Consider the following 20797-nt stretch of genomic DNA (forward strand, 5'->3'; position numbering starts at 1 on the left):
CAGCAACATATTTATTTACACAAATTAGGAAATTCTGCAAAATGTAAGTAAAACTGAAGAAAACTTGTTGTACACTTCTTAAACATGAAAAAACTCAGCCATTGCTTGTGACAGAGCTGTCAATAAAAACATCAGTTGACAATACTGTATCTATTATTTAATATCAACATGTCACTCTATGTTCAGGCTCTGAATGAGACATGCTGATGTGTCTTCTGTCAGAACACTATTGGGCATACGGATGAGCTGTACAAACACCTTTTGTTCTGAAGCATATTTATTTTAAGAGTGAACAGGATGAAGCCACCAGACAGCCCACCTCCACTGCCCCAACACTGCATGGCATTCCCCAAATGTGACTTGGCAGTTCTAATCAAATGATTTAGCGCATTAAATCAACCTTTACCCCTGTAATCAGATTATGTGAGTGCACTGCGCAGCATCTCCACAGCATACAGTATACCTTAACCTATTAATATGACCAACCTTGTGTCAGTGATTTCCCTCGCGATGGAAACAGTATCATGTTAATTATCACAACCATCTGGTCTGAGCAGTGAAAAAAAGCTTTCTCTTCCTCTCGTAGATTTGTACCTGTCAATCAAAGACAGCTTCAAACAAGCCACTGGGGCTGAGGAACAGCAGAGAAGAACCACGCTCCAGTCTCAGAGGATTTAGGAGTGGCGTTAAATTAATCTTCAGCTGGCAATTTGACTCTCCTCTCTCACTATGTTGTTGCTCTTACCACAAATCATTATTGATTTTGGTGCTGGGTTCCTAATATGGCCAGTAAATACTATTTATGGATGTTTAGCATGGACAATTCAGAGAGTGTGTGAGGTGGCTTTATTTAATCTTTCTATTAGGTTGCAATGTCATTTTACTTGTGGGTTTTTGGAGTTTTTATCGCACGTGTTGAATTTGTATGACAGGAAAACACAGCAAAAGCTCTTATTTTATTGTATTTATTTCATTCTCACGTGTTTATCACTATTTGTTTATCTATTTAGCAGTTTTCTTTGTCTTGAGTAGAAACGGTGTGTGTGTAGCTACAGTGTGACAAAGCTGAGATATGAAATGATTCACTGTTTACGACTGTCCCATGACATCACTGTGTTTGGATCATGACCAAAAGCTGTATCTGAAGAAGAAGGAAAAAAGAAAGAAAGAAAAAAAACTTCAGCCACCAGAGGATAGGGGTGGGGGGGGAGTGCAGGAAGAGACAAACCAAGGAGGCTCGCAAGACAGATGCTCTCCTCAAGGTGAACCGCCGCTGACCCGTCTGCCACATAAATTATTCTGTAGTTTCAGACTCCATTCCAAAGTTGTGGAATTGGGTTACAAGATAATTTCACAGGCCACTTGCTTGTCTTCCTTGGCAGTCCAACTGGCTAATTGAAGAGAGTGATTTCCAGTTTGGGCAACAATTCAGAACATGGCAGTCAAAATCTGAATGATTTGAAGGCTCTCGTTTCCGCTCTCTCTCTCTCTCTTTAAATATTCTGAATATTGTTCCTGTCCATAGGCAGACTAATTGTAGGCAAGAAAAAATGCTCTGATTGACAGTTTATTAAATGTTGATAGACTGAAAAATATTGATAAATAAACAAAGCATTAAAAAGCAGAGTCTCTCACTGCGGACATTTGAATATATTTTACAGTAAAAGGACACAATTTTAAGTGTTAGGCTTAAGGTAAGGTGCCCTTCAGTAAATCCTCATTTGGACAAACAGATTTTTCTTTTCGGGGATCAATATGTGGAAAGCCCTACATACACAACTCAGACTGGATCAGTTTTTAAAGAGGACTGTCATGTAGTAATGAATGATCTGCTGCTTATGGTGCTTTATTTTATTGGTTTGTGTTGTTTTGTCTGGGTCTTCTTGTTGAATTCTGAGTTTTGCATTTTAATGTACGTTCTTATATTGTTGAGATTGTGTTTTGTACTGTCTCTTGTGTATTTATTGTTATATTATTATTGTTGTTCTATCTAGTTTAAAGGCCCATCTAGAGATGCTCATTGTAAATTAGCTTAGGCTCTAAATGCTGTGGTGTGAGGCGTTTGTTTATGCTACATACCTGCCTCTATAAAAATAAAAATGTATGTTAAAGAAATTAAAACTACAAAAAATGCATCAGGCTCTTTTATACTGTATAATAATTGTGTGTGTGTGTGTGTGTGTGTGTGTGTGTGTGTGTGTATGTGTGTGTGTGTGTGTATGTGTGTGTGTGTGTGTGTGTGTGTGTGTGTGTGTGTGTGTGTGTGTGTGTGTGTGTCTGTGTTTAAAACAATTCTAGACTGTAGGTTACTTATTTTAGTTTTTGGCCAAGAGGTCAAGTCACTTGAGGTCATGGCATCTCAATCCAGATCAACTCTCAGAGTGCATTATGGGGGAATGAGGGGCCATCCTGCAACTGAGTTTATCCTGGTGTATTTACCAATATAGGTTCAGATTTGTTGCTGATATGACTAGGACCACATGCTGTATGTGGCTGTATGTATATTACCCTGGCTCTCCCCTAAAATGTATCACATACAAATGTTAAATTAATCTTGCAGATCTTGTTAAATGGCAAATATATGCTTTAAGGAAAAAAGATGTGAGAAAATGTTTACCTGAGATAAAGGCGACGCGAATGATTTTTGTAACTGCGATGCCTCATGATGATCCCCGACTGGAGCTCAGTTTGTCTCCATCTCCGTTTATATTTACCCCAAAACACGGGCGCTAATTATAGGCGACGCTAATTAATAACTGTGAAGTTAAAGTAATTGTGGATCAAGTGAAGTTCACCGAGCTGCGGCTACGGTACCCGGGGAGGAACAAACCGTATCTTCAAACAAAAGCGCGAAACGCTTTCACCTCCCCAGTCAGTCCGTGCGGATCGCAGCGAAGCGCAGCCTCACCACGGAGAACGGTGCTGAGAAAGAGAGAGAGAGCGCGCGCGCGAGAAAGAGAGAGAGAGAGAGAGAGAGAGAGAGAGAGAGAGAGAGAGAGAGAGAGAGAGGGTGTGTATTCGTGTGTGTGTTTGTGTGTGTGTGTGTGTGTGAGAGGGAGAGAAAGCCAGAGCCAGAGCCAGAGAAACGAGAAAGATAAAGGAAAGACAGACGGAACGATAGACTTGTGCGTAAAAAAGTACCGGTGCCCCCCTTCTTCTTTTTCTTTCTCAATTTCCATCAGACACAAACCCAAAACCGGCTGCTTGGATGAACCAGAACCTATCGATCTGTCAGTACTACACCTGGATTCACTGACCAGCCGCACAGCAGGCATGTCCCGAAGGAAGCAGAGCAACCCCAGGCAGATCAAACGTAAGTTTTTAGGCTTTTATTTTATTTGTATTTTGTTATGTTGTCTAGCCGCTACACCGCGTCTCCGAGCTTATTAGAGTTTGCAGAATATTGTAATGATAGTGACCACACTGGAGCTGATTCAGCAGCGCTCAACTGTCGCCACTCATGTGTTGCCTGTCACGGTCCAGCTCCAGTCTCCCTCCGCAGATATGCTGTGTTTTGAAGAAATGATTTACAATCCAGATCCCACGGTGCTGCTGGCTGAAAAGTTTCCCCGCTGTTACCAAGTTGTAGCAAAATGAAGTTATTTTGTTGTCCGTTTGATGGGACTATTGTAGTTTTCAACCAAAATGGTATATCCGACAGTGCATCACTTTGACTAAAGCTTTTTATAGCCAATTATTCACCAGTAAATCTTCATTCTAGGCCCGTAATAGATAGTGAATGTGCATCGTGAGATTGCTTTAAAGGGCCGATGTGTTTTTAAATTGTATTGTTATGAAATGTTTTTATTTGTATCACACACGTGTCTCACACACACTCCTTCACACACTCTTCATGTTTTTCCACTTACACACTGGTGTGTATGCATATATACGAGCACACACACTTCACAGTATAAGCCTCTATAAATATTGATCAGTGTTCATAGATGTAGCTCGTGGTATGGCAGTAAAAGTGTAGCAAGTTATGGCATCTATTCATTTTAATTCAACTGAACTGTACAATTGCTCTGGGGAAAGTGTAATCTTGTCTCTCAGCAGCATATTTTACACATATTACATTTTTGAAATTTAGATAGAAATTGAAACTGAAATTTAGAGGAATATTATTTGTTTTGAATGCACGGGAATATTAGTAACATATAACCTCATGGTCCACATTAATTCAAAAGTGTGTCACAGTCACATTGTTGAATTTTCATGATAAATATATTTTTTTATGAAAGGTTTTAAAGAACTTCTTATCATTTTAATGATTTTAAAGGGCCTGTAGATCATCCTTAAATACATAAAGATTTGTACACACACACCCACACATACAGGATCACATAGACAGAAATCTAGCAGACATCTGAGTGTGTGTACAGTGTGTGTGTCCACTGTATGCTGTTACTCCTGGCTGCTGCTGTAACAGGATAAAAGGCAGACTGTGGTTACTTTGGGATCAAAATATCAAATATCAAACCACTTCCACTGATTTGTCTCGTACCCATGATACTGTTTATCTGTGCTTCGAGATATTACGGAGAATTCAGAACTAAGGCAACAATTGTACGTGTGTGTCCATGTGTGGGTGTGTGTGTTTTCATGTGTGTGTGGGGTCACATGCATGAATTCATAAGGGCATGTGCATGTTGGTATACAATGCTTTTTTATCACATTTGTGTGAGACCGATTCTGTGACACATTTGTGTCTCGTCATGTTTTGTTTAACACATAATTATTATTGTTTCACTTCTTAAATATTTATTGGTCGTAAATTTAAAAAAAAAGTTTTTATGGCTGCTTTGGAATCTAGATTTATTTTTCGCTTCTTTAGGTAAAGAAAACTGTGATTCATCAGTGGCTTTAATAATTCACAGTGCATTTTATTACAGTATATATTTTTTAAAACAACATTTTAAGATCAACCAGTTTACTATTTAATTTTTTTTGATTATGGGGAAAATTGTTAACAATGTTTTTATGAATACATTTAGTTTTTGCACTAATTTCTCAAACAGTTTAGAACAGTTTGGTTGCCATCAACTCTAAATGAAAATAATGATTTTGCAGAAACATCTTTTTTGTTTCCTATCTTTGAGTTTGTATTTGTGTTTTTGCTGGCATCCACCACAAACCCGCAACCGCTTCTAAACAACAAAAAAGCACGACGACGTATGACGTGATGGGCCCACTCATCTTTTGTCCAATCCCATCGTAGCATCCAAATTTTGTTGTCGAGCAAAGGAAGGTCCAACGTTTGTGTTGCGCTTTGTGACCTGGCCTTGTGTGAATTAGTATGTCATGTGTAAGATCTTGTTAATATGGAGCCGTGTGCGGTCGTATAATCGAGCTCTAGTTAGAAACAGAAAGGTCACGAGGAGCCTAGATCCTCTCTCCTACCCCGGGAACTCTGGGAAAAAAGGCAGAAGAGGCACTGCACAGAAAGTCAGCACAGACAGTCATTCTAAAGGACAAAAAGGTTGTTGGGCGCACTCCCCCCCCTCCTCCTGCATACATTGGACCGTTATCTAAAATTGTGATTTATGCAGTATTTTAATATTTTGCTTATTCTTTCCCCTTGGGTGCTCTCTGAGCGGTGATAAAAAGGCGATGCTGAAAGAGCACCATTAATTTGCTCCGATGACTGGGGAGATAAGGCCAGATAATGGGAAAGATAAGCAGAGAAGATATACCATCAGAAACCCGATTATTACCATTAAAATTCCAGCCCAGCAATCTGCAGCTGGCTGATAATTCCTTCTCCGTTTCCACCACTTTGGATGATAAGGCAAAAAATAGTCACTCAGTGCTCCTTGATTAGGCTGCCTGGATATCCCGATAATACAGTGATAAATTATGTATTTTCCCCTCTTGTTTTTTTCCATGAAACGTTACATCTGATGTTTTTATATATTTATATATAAATATATATTTCTAGCCCCCTTTCTGTAACACCCTCCCCTTGTTGCTTTTCCAAGAAAAGGAAAAAAACCCATACACTTTTATTGTAATAAGAGTTAGATAGAAAGAGGAGATAGTGGTTGGAGGTGTTTTGTGTGGGAGCACATATCAATGTTATCAGCTCATCTCCCAGGGCCAGCTGCTAGCTGCTGTTGTTTTTAGCCTTATCACCCCGTGCCAATATGCCAATAAATTGCCCAGATTGTTAGCCGTTCCAAGGCGGGTCAGTAGAATTTGACAGGAATGATGAAAATATCGCTGATGCTCTGCGGATTGCGATTAGCTGCTGTAATATGATGTGTGAATTCCACCAAGCTCCCTCTATCCTCTCTTCTCCCTCCCTCCTTTTCCTCCCTCCTCCCTCCCCCATCGCCTCTCCCCGGCTGCTCTTGGTGTCCATACCTCTGTTCGCACTGAGAGGAGAACATTTTGATGCTTAATAGGAAGGAAAGATATGAACATGGCTGAATTGAAACCAGGCCCCTCAGAGTAATTTTTCTGTAAAATTGCCCCCCAAAGTTTCACGGCGTAAAGAGGAATCTGGATGATGTAGGGAGCGTGCCTCCGCCAGTGTTTATGGGAACATATTGAAGCGGCCCTCTGAGGCCATGGGCGGACATCTAATGTCAAATGTGCTTATTAAACTGACTTAGTGTTCTCCCCTTTACTGTTGTCTTCACCATATGGACCGTCTGAGAATTCATGTTGCTTCCTTTTTACTCGACATTGTCCAACCAGAATCCAGCTCCACACTAAAGTGATTATGCTGCTCTTTTACTGTAAGTTTGTACAGCACCCGAGCAGCAAGTGCACAAGTCCTCAGAGCTTACCACTATGTCATACTGTCCAAATGTCTAATCTACTCACGGGATAGAGATCTCACATCTGTAAAGCTGCTCCACTGCAGTGTACACTTTTTTTGTTTTATTTTTACCCATAATGCCTTGTGGTTAAAGTTGGAACAGGGACTAGGGATGCCTTGGTAAATATTTCCTTTTATATATATATATATATATATATATATATATATATATATATATATGTTTATTTGTAATTAGAGCTGCAACGATTAGTCGAACGACAGAAAAAATATAGAAAATATAGAAAAAAAATTTCATGCAAAAATAGCAGAAAATGCTGTTTTCAGGCTCTCAAATTTGGATATTTCCTGCTTTTCTCTGTTTTATATCATATTAAAATTAATATATTTGGGTTTTTTTGACAAACAAAACAAGACATCAGCTTGGATTTTGAGAAACCGGGATGGACATTTAAAAATATTTTCTGGCATTTTATACCAAACCATTAATCTAGAAAATAATCAGCAGATTAATCATTAATTGCGGCTGCTATTTGTAATTATTTATTGCTGCTGTTTATACTGAACACCAAGTTACCTTAAATCCGTTAAAATGTATATACAACCCTTGAACTATTATTATTAGGTCCCTGCTTTTCTCAGCGAGTCAGTTTGGAACAGACAAACAATGTTCTCTGCGAGAGCTAAAAGTCTATTTTTTTATCGTAGAGACCATTTCTTCCCATCTCCGCACTACAGTTAATCTCTCCAACTCCTTAGCATAAGGCCACTTTATGTAATGTCAGCATACTGTTTACCATATCAGGTGGCATTTCTATCTTTGAGGGGCATTTATCAGAGGCAGATTACAGTAGTAAGGGATAAGGGGAGTGTTTACTGAATTGACTGCCAACATCCTGTATCTGAATGTGTGTGTGTGTGTGTTTGCTTGTGTATACATCGGTGCATGTACAGTATGTGCGACGAGCATGTGTCTATGTGTTTTAGCAGAGGGGATCGGAGCCGTTAGCTTGATGTATTTTTTATTTTTTTCTCTCTCAGGGAACAGACTCCTCGTCCATATTTATTTTCTTTTTACTACAACTCAGCGTAGTTTTGCTTTCTTATATAAGGAAATGTGCGCTGATGCTGTGGAAGTCGTAGACGCTGCGTTTCACCCTTGGCCCACAAACACTGGCAACTCCGGCAATCAGATGTTTTGGGGGTGTAAAATCAATAAATGTTTGCATGCCAGCCTCCCTGTATATCTAAGGGTTTCTCTTTCATTGGGTGACAATCACGGCTTGTCTCTTGTGTTTCTCTTGTTGATTTCTGTCAGAAGAAGAATGGTTGTTGAATGCCAACTTTCCCTCAAACATCTGTTCCCTGCCAATAACAGCTTGTGCTGTTGCCTCGTCTTAGCTGAAGGTTCTCCAATTGCCTCCTCACTTTTGACACAAAACAACAATGCAGATGAATGTCATCGTCTCGTAATGTTCTTTCTATTGTGTCTAAAGTACAATGTTTCTTGTCGAGAAAGTATTTGCCACACTGCTATTACTGCTTATGTCACTGGCTCTACAGCTATAGGGAGAGGAATGTATAGCAGCTGCTGCTGCTTCCTTTGTTGAAAACAGTGCTGTGTGATGTGTTGGATGAGCTGGGGTTGGCAGGCGATGGACTGACGGAGCCTAATCCTGCCCTCTCTGTCGCTGGAGCCTGCAGTGCCTGGACAGCAGTGTGAAATGTGGGCAGGGTTGCTGCAAAGGTGGAGGTCACTTCCTCACGCCGTTTCCTCTTTATCTTCCTCTTTCCTGAATTCCACTGCTATTATTCCAATAACCGCCGGTCCAAGCTGTCACCATTGTGTTTTCATTCGGGCACTGTGAATGTCACCGATGTGAAACAAAATGTTAATTTTAGAAATATGTGCAAAAGAAAAACCTAAATGTGCTCACGCTTTTACTGTTGTGTATTTTCTCTTTGATCTTACGTTTACTCCCTGACCGTATTCCTCTCTGTTTATTTAGATTTTATATCAATGATGCCCATTGAGCCCCCAGGTAACAATTGACTTTCAGCCTGCTTTAAGTTAATAGCCTTGTCTCTTGCTTGTAGGGATCAATATTGGTATTAATTAATCACCATTATCAAGAGCAGGATCTAGTTCCATTTGTTGTTACATCAGCAAAATATCAATAGAGAAAGTGGACTCCCTGATCGTCATGGCAACTTCATCTCTTAGGTCAAAGAGAGTTTATCTTATCTTGCTGCTGAGAGTGGCAAACTGCTTAGGAATCTAGTTTAGACTCAAAGATCATTGATTTCAGCCTTTTTTCACCCCCACCTCGTTGTTTCAGGAGAGAGAGAGGTGAAAAACAACAGAGAAAGGCAGCATTCTAATCACAACAGAGATGTAAGATTTAAATATTGATGTCCAAAGGCCATTACAGCAAAGAGGGCCTCTGGTCTCGCTGTTGTTCAAGTACGTCCTTTTAAGACCCAGACAAAGCTTTGATTATCAGAGGTGTCACCGTGGAGTATGTCTGTACGGCTGACAGTGTGGGACTGCAGCCACCTCCACAGAATGTTAACAGATCACACTCTACATCCTGGTCCTTTCTACAGGCCTCAGCCTTCACTACATCCTGGCACTCACTATCTGTGGGGCTCATGATGTTGTGATTAAGCAAAGTGGTGTTGCTCTGAAACGACATTTCCTTGTAAAATCTAATAAATTAAAAGCGTAAAGGAGCATTAATTTTAGAGCAAGCAAGTACAATACCTGAGTAAATGTAGTTATTTATTTACCACGACTGCCCAGAGATGGTGAGAGTCGTGCCATTTGTCTGAGCTTAATGAGATTAAGCTGAACATCAGTAAATTCTCATTTTGGCACTGCACATTCCTTTTAACCTGCACATTTTTCGAGCATTGTGCAAGGGTTGTACATTGTTTTAAGGGTTTTGAATAATGAGTAGTGAATGTAGTTGTATGTGTATAAAAGTGAAGTTCTGGTCTGAGGTATTTGGGTGGCGGCAGGCCTGGCCGGGTGCTTGGATGCACCTCATCATGCTGCAGAATGCTCCTCTGGGTTGGAGCAGAGAGCAGGGGCACTGCCTGCTTCTTCTTTTTTTCTTCCTCTTTTTGCCTCCGGGACACAATTGCCTCATTTAACATTCTCTATTTGGCCCTTGCCAAGAGGGGAAATAGCCAGGGTGAGTAAGAGAGGCCACCACACATCATGAATTCTTCTTTCATTTAACTTGCACAGTCCCTTTTCACCTTGGTGATGCACATGGGCCAGGAATGAAGATATTGCTCAATTAAGGGGATTTCTGAGGTTGCTCCTGAGGTATTGCAGTTATTTTTGTGCCATGCCGAGGTTTTGATGTATCATGGATATGGATATTGGGTTCATCACATTTGTGTGATACTTTGACATCTCCATAGCCCAGAAGAGAAACAGCTCTGCGTCTGCAACTGGAACTCGCTTCTGCTGCCATAATCAAGGAATAAAGTCTGTCAGTCTCCCAGTGGCGGGATGTAAACAACTTTTATGTCTGTATTAAGATTTGTTTTGTTTATTTCGATTTAATTAGCTACAGTTAATCAAAACATTTTCATGGCATATGTCAAAATTGATATTAAGGATTTGACTGAATCTTGGACGAGAGAAAGAAAAGGGACTTCTTGGAAATATGAGTCACGTTTGCAGCAGGCATTGTCACAATATGTTGTCAGCAGGGTACAGTAAAGTTATTAGCAAGGCCTTGAATTTTGACTTCAACCACATAAATTGTTTTCAGTAATTACAAAAAGACACAATTTTTTTCTTAATAGATGATAATGAAAGGGGCTAATTTGGTGAGCACCAGTTCCAGAGCCGGATAGTAGCTGGCGCACCAGAAAGTGACGCCCTAATAGCTATTCAGTGTAAATCACTGGCTTGGCAGGAATTACTGAGGATGTATTTGTGGGGGGGGCAGCGAGATGCACAACTTTGCATTGGGATGAAATGCAGCCGGCTCTATAGTTAAGCGATAGGTGGATTAAGTAACAAGCTTTTCAGTTCAATTTGTACATCAGCATTTTCTGCCAGACGGACGCCACGAAACACATAGCATCTTAAGGCCTCAGTGGAAAATCACTAATGACAAAGCTTTGTAAACAGATAAACAATTTATGTCAAATATGCTGAAAATATAAAACAAACTTCAAAATATGTTAATACTTTAAAGAGGCTGTGTTTTGATTTGCACCATTGCAAAGCTGGTAAAGCTGTTGACAGCGCAGCTTACACGTCATGTGATCAGAGGCCGTATCTGCCTGCATGTGATTAGCGGGGAGCACCGCTACAGAAATAGCCTTAATGAAGTCATTCTCCGATTGGAACACTCTGATGGTGATCGATTATATTTACTGTAAATTATGCAAATCAGATAGGACAGAGCCAGTGCGATATTGGACAGTGGCGATAGGAGTGACGTGGTGCAAAGTGCACGTCTCCTGCTTCTTATTATTTCAAAGCGAGCTTTGTGAAGTGACAGAGTAAACATCCGGAGAGAAATGCAGCCGCTATTATTTCAGAATCAGCCAATTTTCTTTCTCTGTGTATTTCAGAGAATGCTTATCTAGTAATTACTAAAAACTGTTGACATTGAGCAAGTGCTGTAGCCAACTAAAATGCCTTTTTGTCTTATGATATCAGATTGGATTTTTATCTGAGGTTCACGCAATCACGCATTCCTGAAAACCAAAGATAACTGGCTCAAACTCCTTATTTCCACCATGAGTGTAGAATTAAGAGCCTCATTTTGAATAAACTACAATCATTACATCCTGCATTCATTTCTGTTGGTAATATACTGATAATATTTTCTTCTCTTCTGCTTCAGTCTAGAATGTGCCTGTGAATCTCCGAGACATACATTTGACCATAATCAAGTTTTTTAAGCTTCAGAAACAGGATAACAACTGGGTCAGATGATAAGCCCGGCAAAACAGGGGGAAAAAAGCCTCCTCTGATAGACTAGGAGAAAATCTGATTGATTGATGTCTGCTGGCTTTCCCACCATCACAAGTCGGTTGACAGTCAGTTTGGGATCAGATGATTTCACTCTTAAGATTGGGGTTGAGGGGAAGCTAGGCAAATATGAAGGACACAAAGGTCAATGGCTTCTTTCCTCCTCTCTGTATCTATCTCTCCCTCGCAATAGCTTGCTTTGACAAACTGTAATATGTTGCTAAGCTTTGTGGCAGCAGGACACATGGTCATAGTTTGTACAGTAATATCCTATTGCAGTAATCTCACAGGGAATGATTGAAAGTGCTGGAGGAATCTGGTACGAGCAGGGACCCGTTGACATCATCAGCTGCTGTGGACTGGCAGATGTCTCCTGACTTGTTTGAACTGAATTTTCCCATGGGATTGAATAAGTTAAACAACAGCTTTGACTCGAAGTGAATCTGTTATTGTAAGAAGGATCTGATAAGATTATAAGTTTTTGTAGCAAAGGGGCCAAAAATGGAATCTCCAGCGAGTGTCTCTGTGGTTTCGGAAAAAGAGGAACATGGAACTGTGACAAAGGATGATTGGATGCATATTGTAAATAAACACCCAAGTCTTTCACGACTGCGTCTCAGTCTCTCCGTAAAGAAGTTCCATACAACATTTCATCTGCTCTAGCTGCTCAGATCGTGTATCGCTAAGATGAAGTGACAAGGGTTGCTCTGGGTTTGACCCCGTGTGGCAAAATAACAGTAACACGTGGATTAGGCTTAACCAAAACAAACTCTTGCAAGATTGTTTTTTGGTCAGAACAAGCCACAATATTGCCAGTGTTTGTCATTGTGTTCCTTTAGCCAGTGGTAGGCAAAGTACACAACTTATACCCATTACTTGAGTAAAAGTATAGATACTCCCGGTCAGGTGAAAGTTGTTCACTAAAGTACTGGAGTTCTTGCTTTCAAAAATACAAAAGTATTCAAAAGTGCATTTTGTTTTTAATGTCGACGCATTGTTTTATTGCTGCCACAATGCATTAACACAACCTGTACTATAATGTAATGTAGAATATGCCACAAGGTTTACAGAAAGCCTCGGAGAAATGAAATGATTTGACTTCAGATTTGCCCCGGTGGTGAGAAATCGTCATGTTTATCTGCGGTAGTAATCATTACCACTGCCAAGTTCAAAGAGTTGTTGAAAAAAGCACTTTAAACTTGACTGACAGGCGTAGGAGGAGTAGTTTGGTGTCATTGTTTTTCTCCTGTGACGTCTACGTCGCTAACCGATGGTCTTTGTGTGACACACATGCCTGCAGCTAAAACACCTATGGGCTGTCCTGAAACAAATGGCCTGTATGGCCGCAGGTCAAATTAGATTAGGAATGGGTGAAGCACCTACAGTCCTAACTGTAACGAGTAACAGGAACCTGCATATACATTTAGTGTAGTCAAAAGAATAATATCTGTCTAGTAAAAACTAAATAAAGTGCAGTTACTTGCACAAATAGTACAGTACTCAATTAAATGCATATTGTTACTGCCCACTACTGCCTTTAGATATTGTTATGCAGATTTAATGTCATATTTAAAAGATATTGGGTGCCCATAGTGATGTCTGTGATATTAAATTGAAGGCCTCGGTTCCTCTGAGGGTCCATCTCTAATAGACATGTCCATTAGCTTTGTGTGGGGGCTGCTTTCAAGATCAAGGTCTCACTTGTAATGAAGTGCCTATGCAAATGCAAGTCAAATTCTACTATTGTGAATCACTTGTTTTAATCAAGTTTTTGCTGAAAGAAATGTAGCCTCCATTCAGAGCCACTAACCAAACAATAAAAAGGATAATCCGAAGACAATCCCCATCCAAATGGAACCGGACATCATTTAGGGGAAGAGACAACAACTCTTTGTTTGTTTGAAGTGGCTGATATGACAACCTTCTTGTCAAAGACTCAGGGCGAATAAAAGGGATTTGTAATTACCATAATTATCTCTTATATGTTTTCACCTAATGATGTCCATTAAATGCCTGAGGCTTCATTTAGAGACTGCCTCGCTGTAGGTTGGCATAGACTCATAATACAGCATGTTACATTACACAGCGCACAAGTAATGAACTTCTTTCATCGAAGATGTTTATCGGGCAGTGCTTCTGGGGGGAAAAGCCAATATACTTCAGCTTTTTGTTACAGTTGGATTATAACAATTCTTATAGTTCCCACTTATCTTTCACATTTTCTCTACATGTGATATCAAACCAATTGGCTTCATGTCTAAACAGGATGGCACTCTAATCTAGACCGCTGTTCGTTTCATGTAAAACATCTCATTTTGTGGCTTAGGCTGGTGGCTGTCTTATCGTTACATAATTCACTGCCCTCGACGTGATTTTCTTTGTGGCAATTTATTTAAATTCCCCCATGTTTATATATTTCCTGTCTCCTTTCATTCAACATGATTGCCTTTCATAAGTTCAAAGACTCATCTTCAAGACTTTTGGTAACTTTACTGATATGAATTCACAGTGGGGAGAAAGGGAGAAAAAAAGCTATTTTGTTGGAGAGCAGGAGAAGAGGGAGTGTTAGTGCATGTCCATCTCTGTCTCGGGGCCGAATCCAGAGGTTGAACTAACCCCGATCAAAAGTGCAGATATAGCACTCTAACAGTCCACACCTCAGCAAGTACAGCGTCTGAGAGATCATGCCTGAATACATGTGTGCTGTTCTGCTCCCGCACTAAGGCCCTCAGTCCTGCATGTGGCTCTGCTCCTGTGGTTGCTTTGGTCTTTGTCCGCCACCTATCAGCATATCAGCAGTGTCTCTGAAGCCCAGTTGTATAATGCACCATTTATGGCTTTGTGGAGGGAGATGGCGGTCGGGCGGCGGAATAGCTCCAGGCCTTCCCCTCAGTGAGTGGATTAACGGCGGCCTGCTTTAGCACACACTGCCGCGGTGTGAAATCGGCCCCGCTTCGGCGCCGACGATGAGGCTCCCTCTCTCTCTCTTTCTCTCCCTTTTTCTCTCCCTCTGTTTCCTCACCTCCATGCAAAGCCTCTCCCAGCCATCTGTGAAATGTGAAAACTCTGTGTCTAAGTTGAGTTCAGATCCCATCCTCTCCGTCAAGCTGAGGCCAGGAAGCAAATGGGCAGGCAGTCGGCGGAGAGGGTTTGCAAGGGAGGAGGGAAGAGAGGAGGAGGGTGGCGGCGGTGGTGGTGGGGGGATCAGCTCACTGATGTCGTGCCGCGTGTGCAGGAACCCTGCCTGTTCTCCGCGGGCGAGTTGGAGGAGGGTCCAGGCCTGGGTGCCGGCCGAGAGATCTCTGGTTCCTGCTTGCAGGTCCAAATCCCCCCTCTGTGTGTGTCTGTGTGGAGGCGAGACGGTGGCACAGCTCCCCTGAGCCCCTGCCCAGTCCTTTGAAGATAAGATGGTGATACAGAGTCCCTTTCGGTACGTCGCTAACCGATGGTCTTTGTGTGACACACATGCCTCTCTCCTTTGGAGCCTGCAGCTAAAACACCTATGGTCTTTACTGAAACGAATCGCCTGTATGGCCGCAGGTCAAATTAGATTATGAATGGGTGACAAAATCCTAGATCGCACGTTTAGGATGTTTTTTTCACCATTTTATGCTGATAACGTACACTTCTGCTGTGGTTGATATTGTATTTCTATTTGATTTCCCTCCGCCAAGAAGAATCACTTTCATAAATTCTCCTCATACAGTCACTGCTGTCTTAATTTTTTCAGTTTTCCTATGGCAACGAGTTGTCATCTTAACTGATTCCTCTGCTATCTGCGCTGCTCTTGATCATGACAGTTTTTTAAACACGTTTCTCCTCTGCATTTATAACCATATTTTTGCGGCCCTCGCAGGCCAATTCTCCCACTTCTGGCTCTCCACAGCAGCTTTTCACAAGAGCGACCATCATAATCAGGCTTTTGAATTATGAACTCAATATTCCCTTTACTTTTTTTCCCTCTATCCTGTGGCTTTGGGGTTCTGATCTGTGCATAATGTCTTGTGATTGCATGGCATTATGGTGGTTTGGAAAGCCGAATGGAGGCCCAGCCACGCATCATCTTTCCATAGACAATGTGGATCTCTGTGTCTCTCTGAGCTCATCAGGGATGGGGCGTTGATTGCTTTTTGATACCCCTCCAACGTGGATGAGGTCCTGCATACATCAGCTAATTAGAATGTACTTAAAGTGTGTGTGTTTGTGTGTGACAGACCCCACACTTCTCATCAGATCCTCAGCCCAAGTGCTCTAACCACACTCACTAAAGGCTTTATCAAATTCTCGACAAGAAAAGAAAAGCTACACAGTGCGGCGCCGGGGCGGGTTGTTAGATGGGGGGTTGTGCGTGTGTGGGATTTGATGTCAGGGAAAAATAAAACACAGAAAATGAAAAGAGAATGTATAACGACGGAGTTATTGCAGTGGGTGAAAATTCCACAAACCCACTATATACACAGCACATACAGGGAAAATGTGATGACAGCTGTCCAGTTTAAACCATAAAGAGATGACTGTGTTTAAGAAGAAACCACCTTGCTACTGTTCCAGACCACATTCTGTAGAGTAGAGTCTGACATACCGGCAGCAGTGGAGTTAACTTCATCCCGCTGTAGCTAATGACGGTCGCTTAGCTAGAAGCTGTGAATGGATGGCACAGCAGTGGGGAGGGAAGGTGCAGCAGCTAATTAGGCAGCACAAATGAGTGAGTGGTATCGTCCCATGCACCTTGATGATATTACGGTCGTGGAGCGTCAGAGAGGGACCTGGGGAAAGTTTTGCTGTTGCCTCACTGACTTTTTGGATTGCGGGGCATTTCAACGAGGTCGTATTAGTCAAACGCACACAGCACCTAGTTTCCCTGCGCCTCACACACTCAGAGAAACCCCCCTGCTTACCTAGCGTCCTAGCCCATGCTATGATGTGTGGAAGGTGCTGGGGAGTGTCTATATATTTCATAAAGGCATCCTATTACACCCCCATAGCTTTTGGGGAACAGCACACTGTTGTGTAGTCCCCAAGCAGCGGAGAATAAAGTGTAGGACGTGGCACTGGAACAGAAATCTAACCGCTGTTTCCTCAGGTAATCTTGACTTGGATCTTAATTCCAATAAAGTGTTTTTTTCTTTTTTCACAGCATAAGCCAGATCCAAGCAAGAACACTCCACTCTGTATTTCTGCGGTCATACTTTATTGAATATCATTTCAGATAAGAGGTGTAATCCTTTGGGTGGAAGTGATGTATATTGACCAGCTCAATGATAGTGATACAGTCAGTGCATGTCTGTGATCTGAAAGTGGTAAATAACGATTTGTGTCATCCGCTCAATCAAATGACGTGGAATATTGAATATTGCCCTTATTTTTGTCAGCCTCCAACTTTGTCAGACTCTGTCTGAATATTTAAAATGTCACTGGCAGAGACAGGAAAGATGAAGGTAGTTTTCCTTTTGTGCTGACTACAGTAGCCAGTGAATGTGAAATACATGAATAACTAGATGAAAACGCCAATCACTTAGTTCATCAATCACCCAATCACATCAGTGATAAAAGCCTTTGAGCAGCTGTCACACTGATATATATTGTTGTGCTCAGCCATGTGGTCTGCTGCTGATGTGTACTATATTCATAAAGCATTTAATAATAAAAAATATATCGTCAAGTATACTAAGTAGTAAAGCGGTGCCCTTATATCTGCCCAAATAAGACAATATGACCATTGTAAGCTTTAATCATGTGGATAAATGCATTAGCATACTGTAGCACATGCAGTGTTCTATAACAGCGCATCACATTTTATAACATTAACATGTGTTTTGTGTGTAATATCTTTATTTTCAAAATAACTCTAGCTGTCACATTAATGTAATGTAGTGGAGGAGAAGTGTACATCTGAAATACTCAAGTCAAATAATCTAAGTTGCTTTCTAATGATTTTTGTTTGGTGTTCACCTGGAATGAAATTTAATTAAATGTAATTATTTAATTTAATTGCTTAAATGTAATATTTAAAATGTGCATGTCAATTAGATGTATACATATCTCTAAAATTCATGTTGAACTGTACAAAATCCTAATTACTGTGAATTATTTGTTGTGGCTCCCAGACAGAGGAGAGAGGATAAGGACACCTATAGTATTGGAGTAAATCCTCTCTCCTCTCTAAACAGAGTGTGGTGGAGTTCAAGCAGTGAGCCGGGTCACTCAGGTCAATACGACACTGTTACAGTCTCACCTCTCGGAGTGACTGGGCTTCTTCCATCAGTGGAGAGCAGCCCTCTCTGCTCCCGCATGGTTCATTTCATCAGGGTTTGTTTTATCTTGACTGGCCAGGCCCCTGACCCCTGAGCACTGATAGTCCAATAAGACTGCAAGAGAGCATCACCGGGGCATTGTAGAGACTGAAACAGAACTTAACCGGGTTAAGTTTCCTTTCACCTGTAACTTTGTGTCTCAGTGTTTGCATGTGTATGTGTGTGTACTGATTCACTGACCTGGACATGTGTGTGTTGAGCAAAAGTTCAGCTTGGAAACTTCAGAGTTTCCTGGAATACCACATGAATGGTGATAGATGTAGCATGAAATATGTATCATCAAGAAAATGCAAATTCATCTTTGAAGCAATTTTTAAGAAATATAGAATATGCCAAAGCCCAGCTAACACATCTAATTCTAAAACACAAGAAAAAAAGGACCGGCAGCTATGGTCAGAAGCGTTCAATTTCATGAGCCTGCAGAGAGTGTCATGTTTATTTTCCTTTGCATAGAAGAAGAGAAATGAATGCTCGGGTTCCCTGTAAAGACACACATGAAAGGAATCACCGAGAGTTCTTTAGGCTCTTTCTCTTGTGTTGTGTGTAATGCAGCTTCTTTACTGCCCAGGTAGTCTCTGCCATCTGACTGCTGTTTGAAGTCAGCAAAAGTCGACAATATTTGCTTTTCAGCAATTCCTGCCTACTGTGTCTCTCTGTTGCGTTTGAAAGTGTGACCAGTGTGGAGTCTATCAGGTCGCTCCTTGGAAGAAATGGCTCAAATTGGGCGTTTGGTTCGTCTGTGGATTGACGACGAGGTCCTTGCAAGTGAGGGGTTGGTATCCATTGTTGTTGCTGGGTGAACGTGATTGGCAGCTACGGGTGGAGGAGGAGGTGGGCAGTGATGGGGAAGTTGGACACAGAAAGGGTGGAGGGTGCAGGAATAGCCTCAGCTCAGACCTGCTGGGGTGCGATCTCACCAAAGCAGTGTGGGCCAATCTCAGACAACCCCCCAAACCAAAAACAGTGACAGAGGGTAGACAAGAGAAGAAAGGAAAGAGGAAAGGTGCTACCAGTGCCAGACAAAAACAGGCGGCACAATTCAATAAGACAGAATGATCCTCCCTTCATTTCATGTTTTTTTTCATAGGGTTGGGCGATTGTTCAATACCAGTGCCAGTAGACTTTCTTTATGCATTTTTTGAGAAATATAAATGTGTTTTTTTAAAACTCTTTACCAGAATAAGTCAAACCTCTAAAAAGCATCAGTGTTTGAATAAAATGCCGTCTAAAGTTGGCAAAAACCATTAAGTACACAAGACTAAGAATCTGAACAAGCTTTTAAATGCAACTTTCAATACTCAATCTTTCAATCGGTATTCAATGCATATTTCAATGTTTCCTTCTTATGCTTCTCCGTATCTGCAGCACCTTCTTTACTGTAGCACACAGCAGTCTTGCCAAAGAGCCCAGCAAATTAAGAGATGCAGCATAACCTATTTCTTATATACTGTAATGTGTGTTCTCCTAGTTCAGCGAGCACAGCTTTGTGGGTTTGAGGCACAGAGTGCATTTTCTAATGGCATTATCCAGTGGGTGTGTATGAAAGCTGCTCCTTTTCTCTAGTGAGGCTGCATGTGGGTGGGTTAGAGGGGAGGCTGGGAGGCTGCTGAGACCCCGGCGTTATCAGCACCAGATGCAGGTTGACTTCAGACTTTCAATAGAAGGTAAAGAGAGAGAGGGGGGAAATTAATGAGAGCCATAAAGCCAGCAGGATAAATAATTAGCCAACTGGTCCTAAGATCCGTCCCTTCATTAGCAGCCACAAATAAATGCTCCTTGCAAAGTTTGTTTGTCAAAACTGCAGCCTGGTGCCGTTGGCTCTTTTTTTGTAGCGACTGCATGCATGTGTGCATTTTTAAGATTCATTTGTTGGTGTTTTTGCTGCGCTGTCTCTTTCATTTGTCATGTATATCCGAGTGACAGGTTTCTCTGTCCTGCCGCCGATAATTGGCTGGACCAGTGCTTCCTCCAAACGTGTGCAGCGCAGACAGACAGAATAAAAGACAATTCAGCTGTCATAGCATTCTTCATAAATCATCTGGATGAGAGTGTCATATTTGTGTCCATATTTTTGTTTAGAATAATCAGAAGGACATAATGTTGCTTGTTTACTCGTGGCTGATGTTCCCCAGTTGAGCTTCTAGAAACAGCGCGGGCTGTAAAACACATTGCTTTGCACAGATACAGAACCAGACGTGCCTCAAACCGCATTTATGTCCGACAATTGATGTAATTTCACTGAACTGATTGCTACTTTGCCGTGCCCTCGTCAGGATCAAAGCTAATTTTTGCTGCATTAGAGGACACTTTGTGCTAGTGTGCTGTGTGTTGATCTGGAGTGTTTACATGCGGTTCACTCCCTGAGGATTTAGTATTATTGTTGTCACACTATATGGAGCACAGCCACTTGTATTGTTCTAATACTCCACCGGTAGATTTGAAAAGAGCTGAGCAATCACTGAAAGACTTACATTATCCTCTAGTCTTTGATCGCTATTCATGTGTCTGGGCTAAGTAATCTTCCCCTCTAATCTCATTCACAGATATAAATAAACAAGTAATGCTTTAAACGAGAGAGAGCACATGAGTGAACATCCAGAGGATTATGGTAATTTGTGGATAAACAGAGGTGTTTAAAAAATGTGACTTTTTATTAAGAAAGTTACTTCTTAAAAAAAAATCTGTTTTCACTCC

At 41.3% G+C, this 20797-nt stretch overlaps 1 protein-coding gene across 2 annotated transcripts in view; it reads left to right on the forward strand.

The window, feature by feature from the left end:
* The first annotated feature begins 2969 nt into the window (after positions 1-2969).
* zfpm2a (zinc finger protein, FOG family member 2a) overlaps positions 2970-20797 on the forward strand; it is a 118491-nt gene continuing 100663 nt past the window's right edge. For both annotated transcript variants that reach the window (XM_029451507.1, XM_029451508.1), the window contains exon 1: positions 2970-3313. In XM_029451507.1, the coding sequence (XP_029307367.1) occupies positions 3274-3313 (40 nt within the window). In that variant the 5' untranslated portion in view covers positions 2970-3273. The remainder of the gene's footprint in view (positions 3314-20797) is intronic.

This window comes from Cottoperca gobio, chromosome 16, assembly GCF_900634415.1.
Source record: "Cottoperca gobio chromosome 16, fCotGob3.1, whole genome shotgun sequence".
Classification (NCBI taxonomy): domain Eukaryota; kingdom Metazoa; phylum Chordata; class Actinopteri; order Perciformes; family Bovichtidae; genus Cottoperca; species Cottoperca gobio.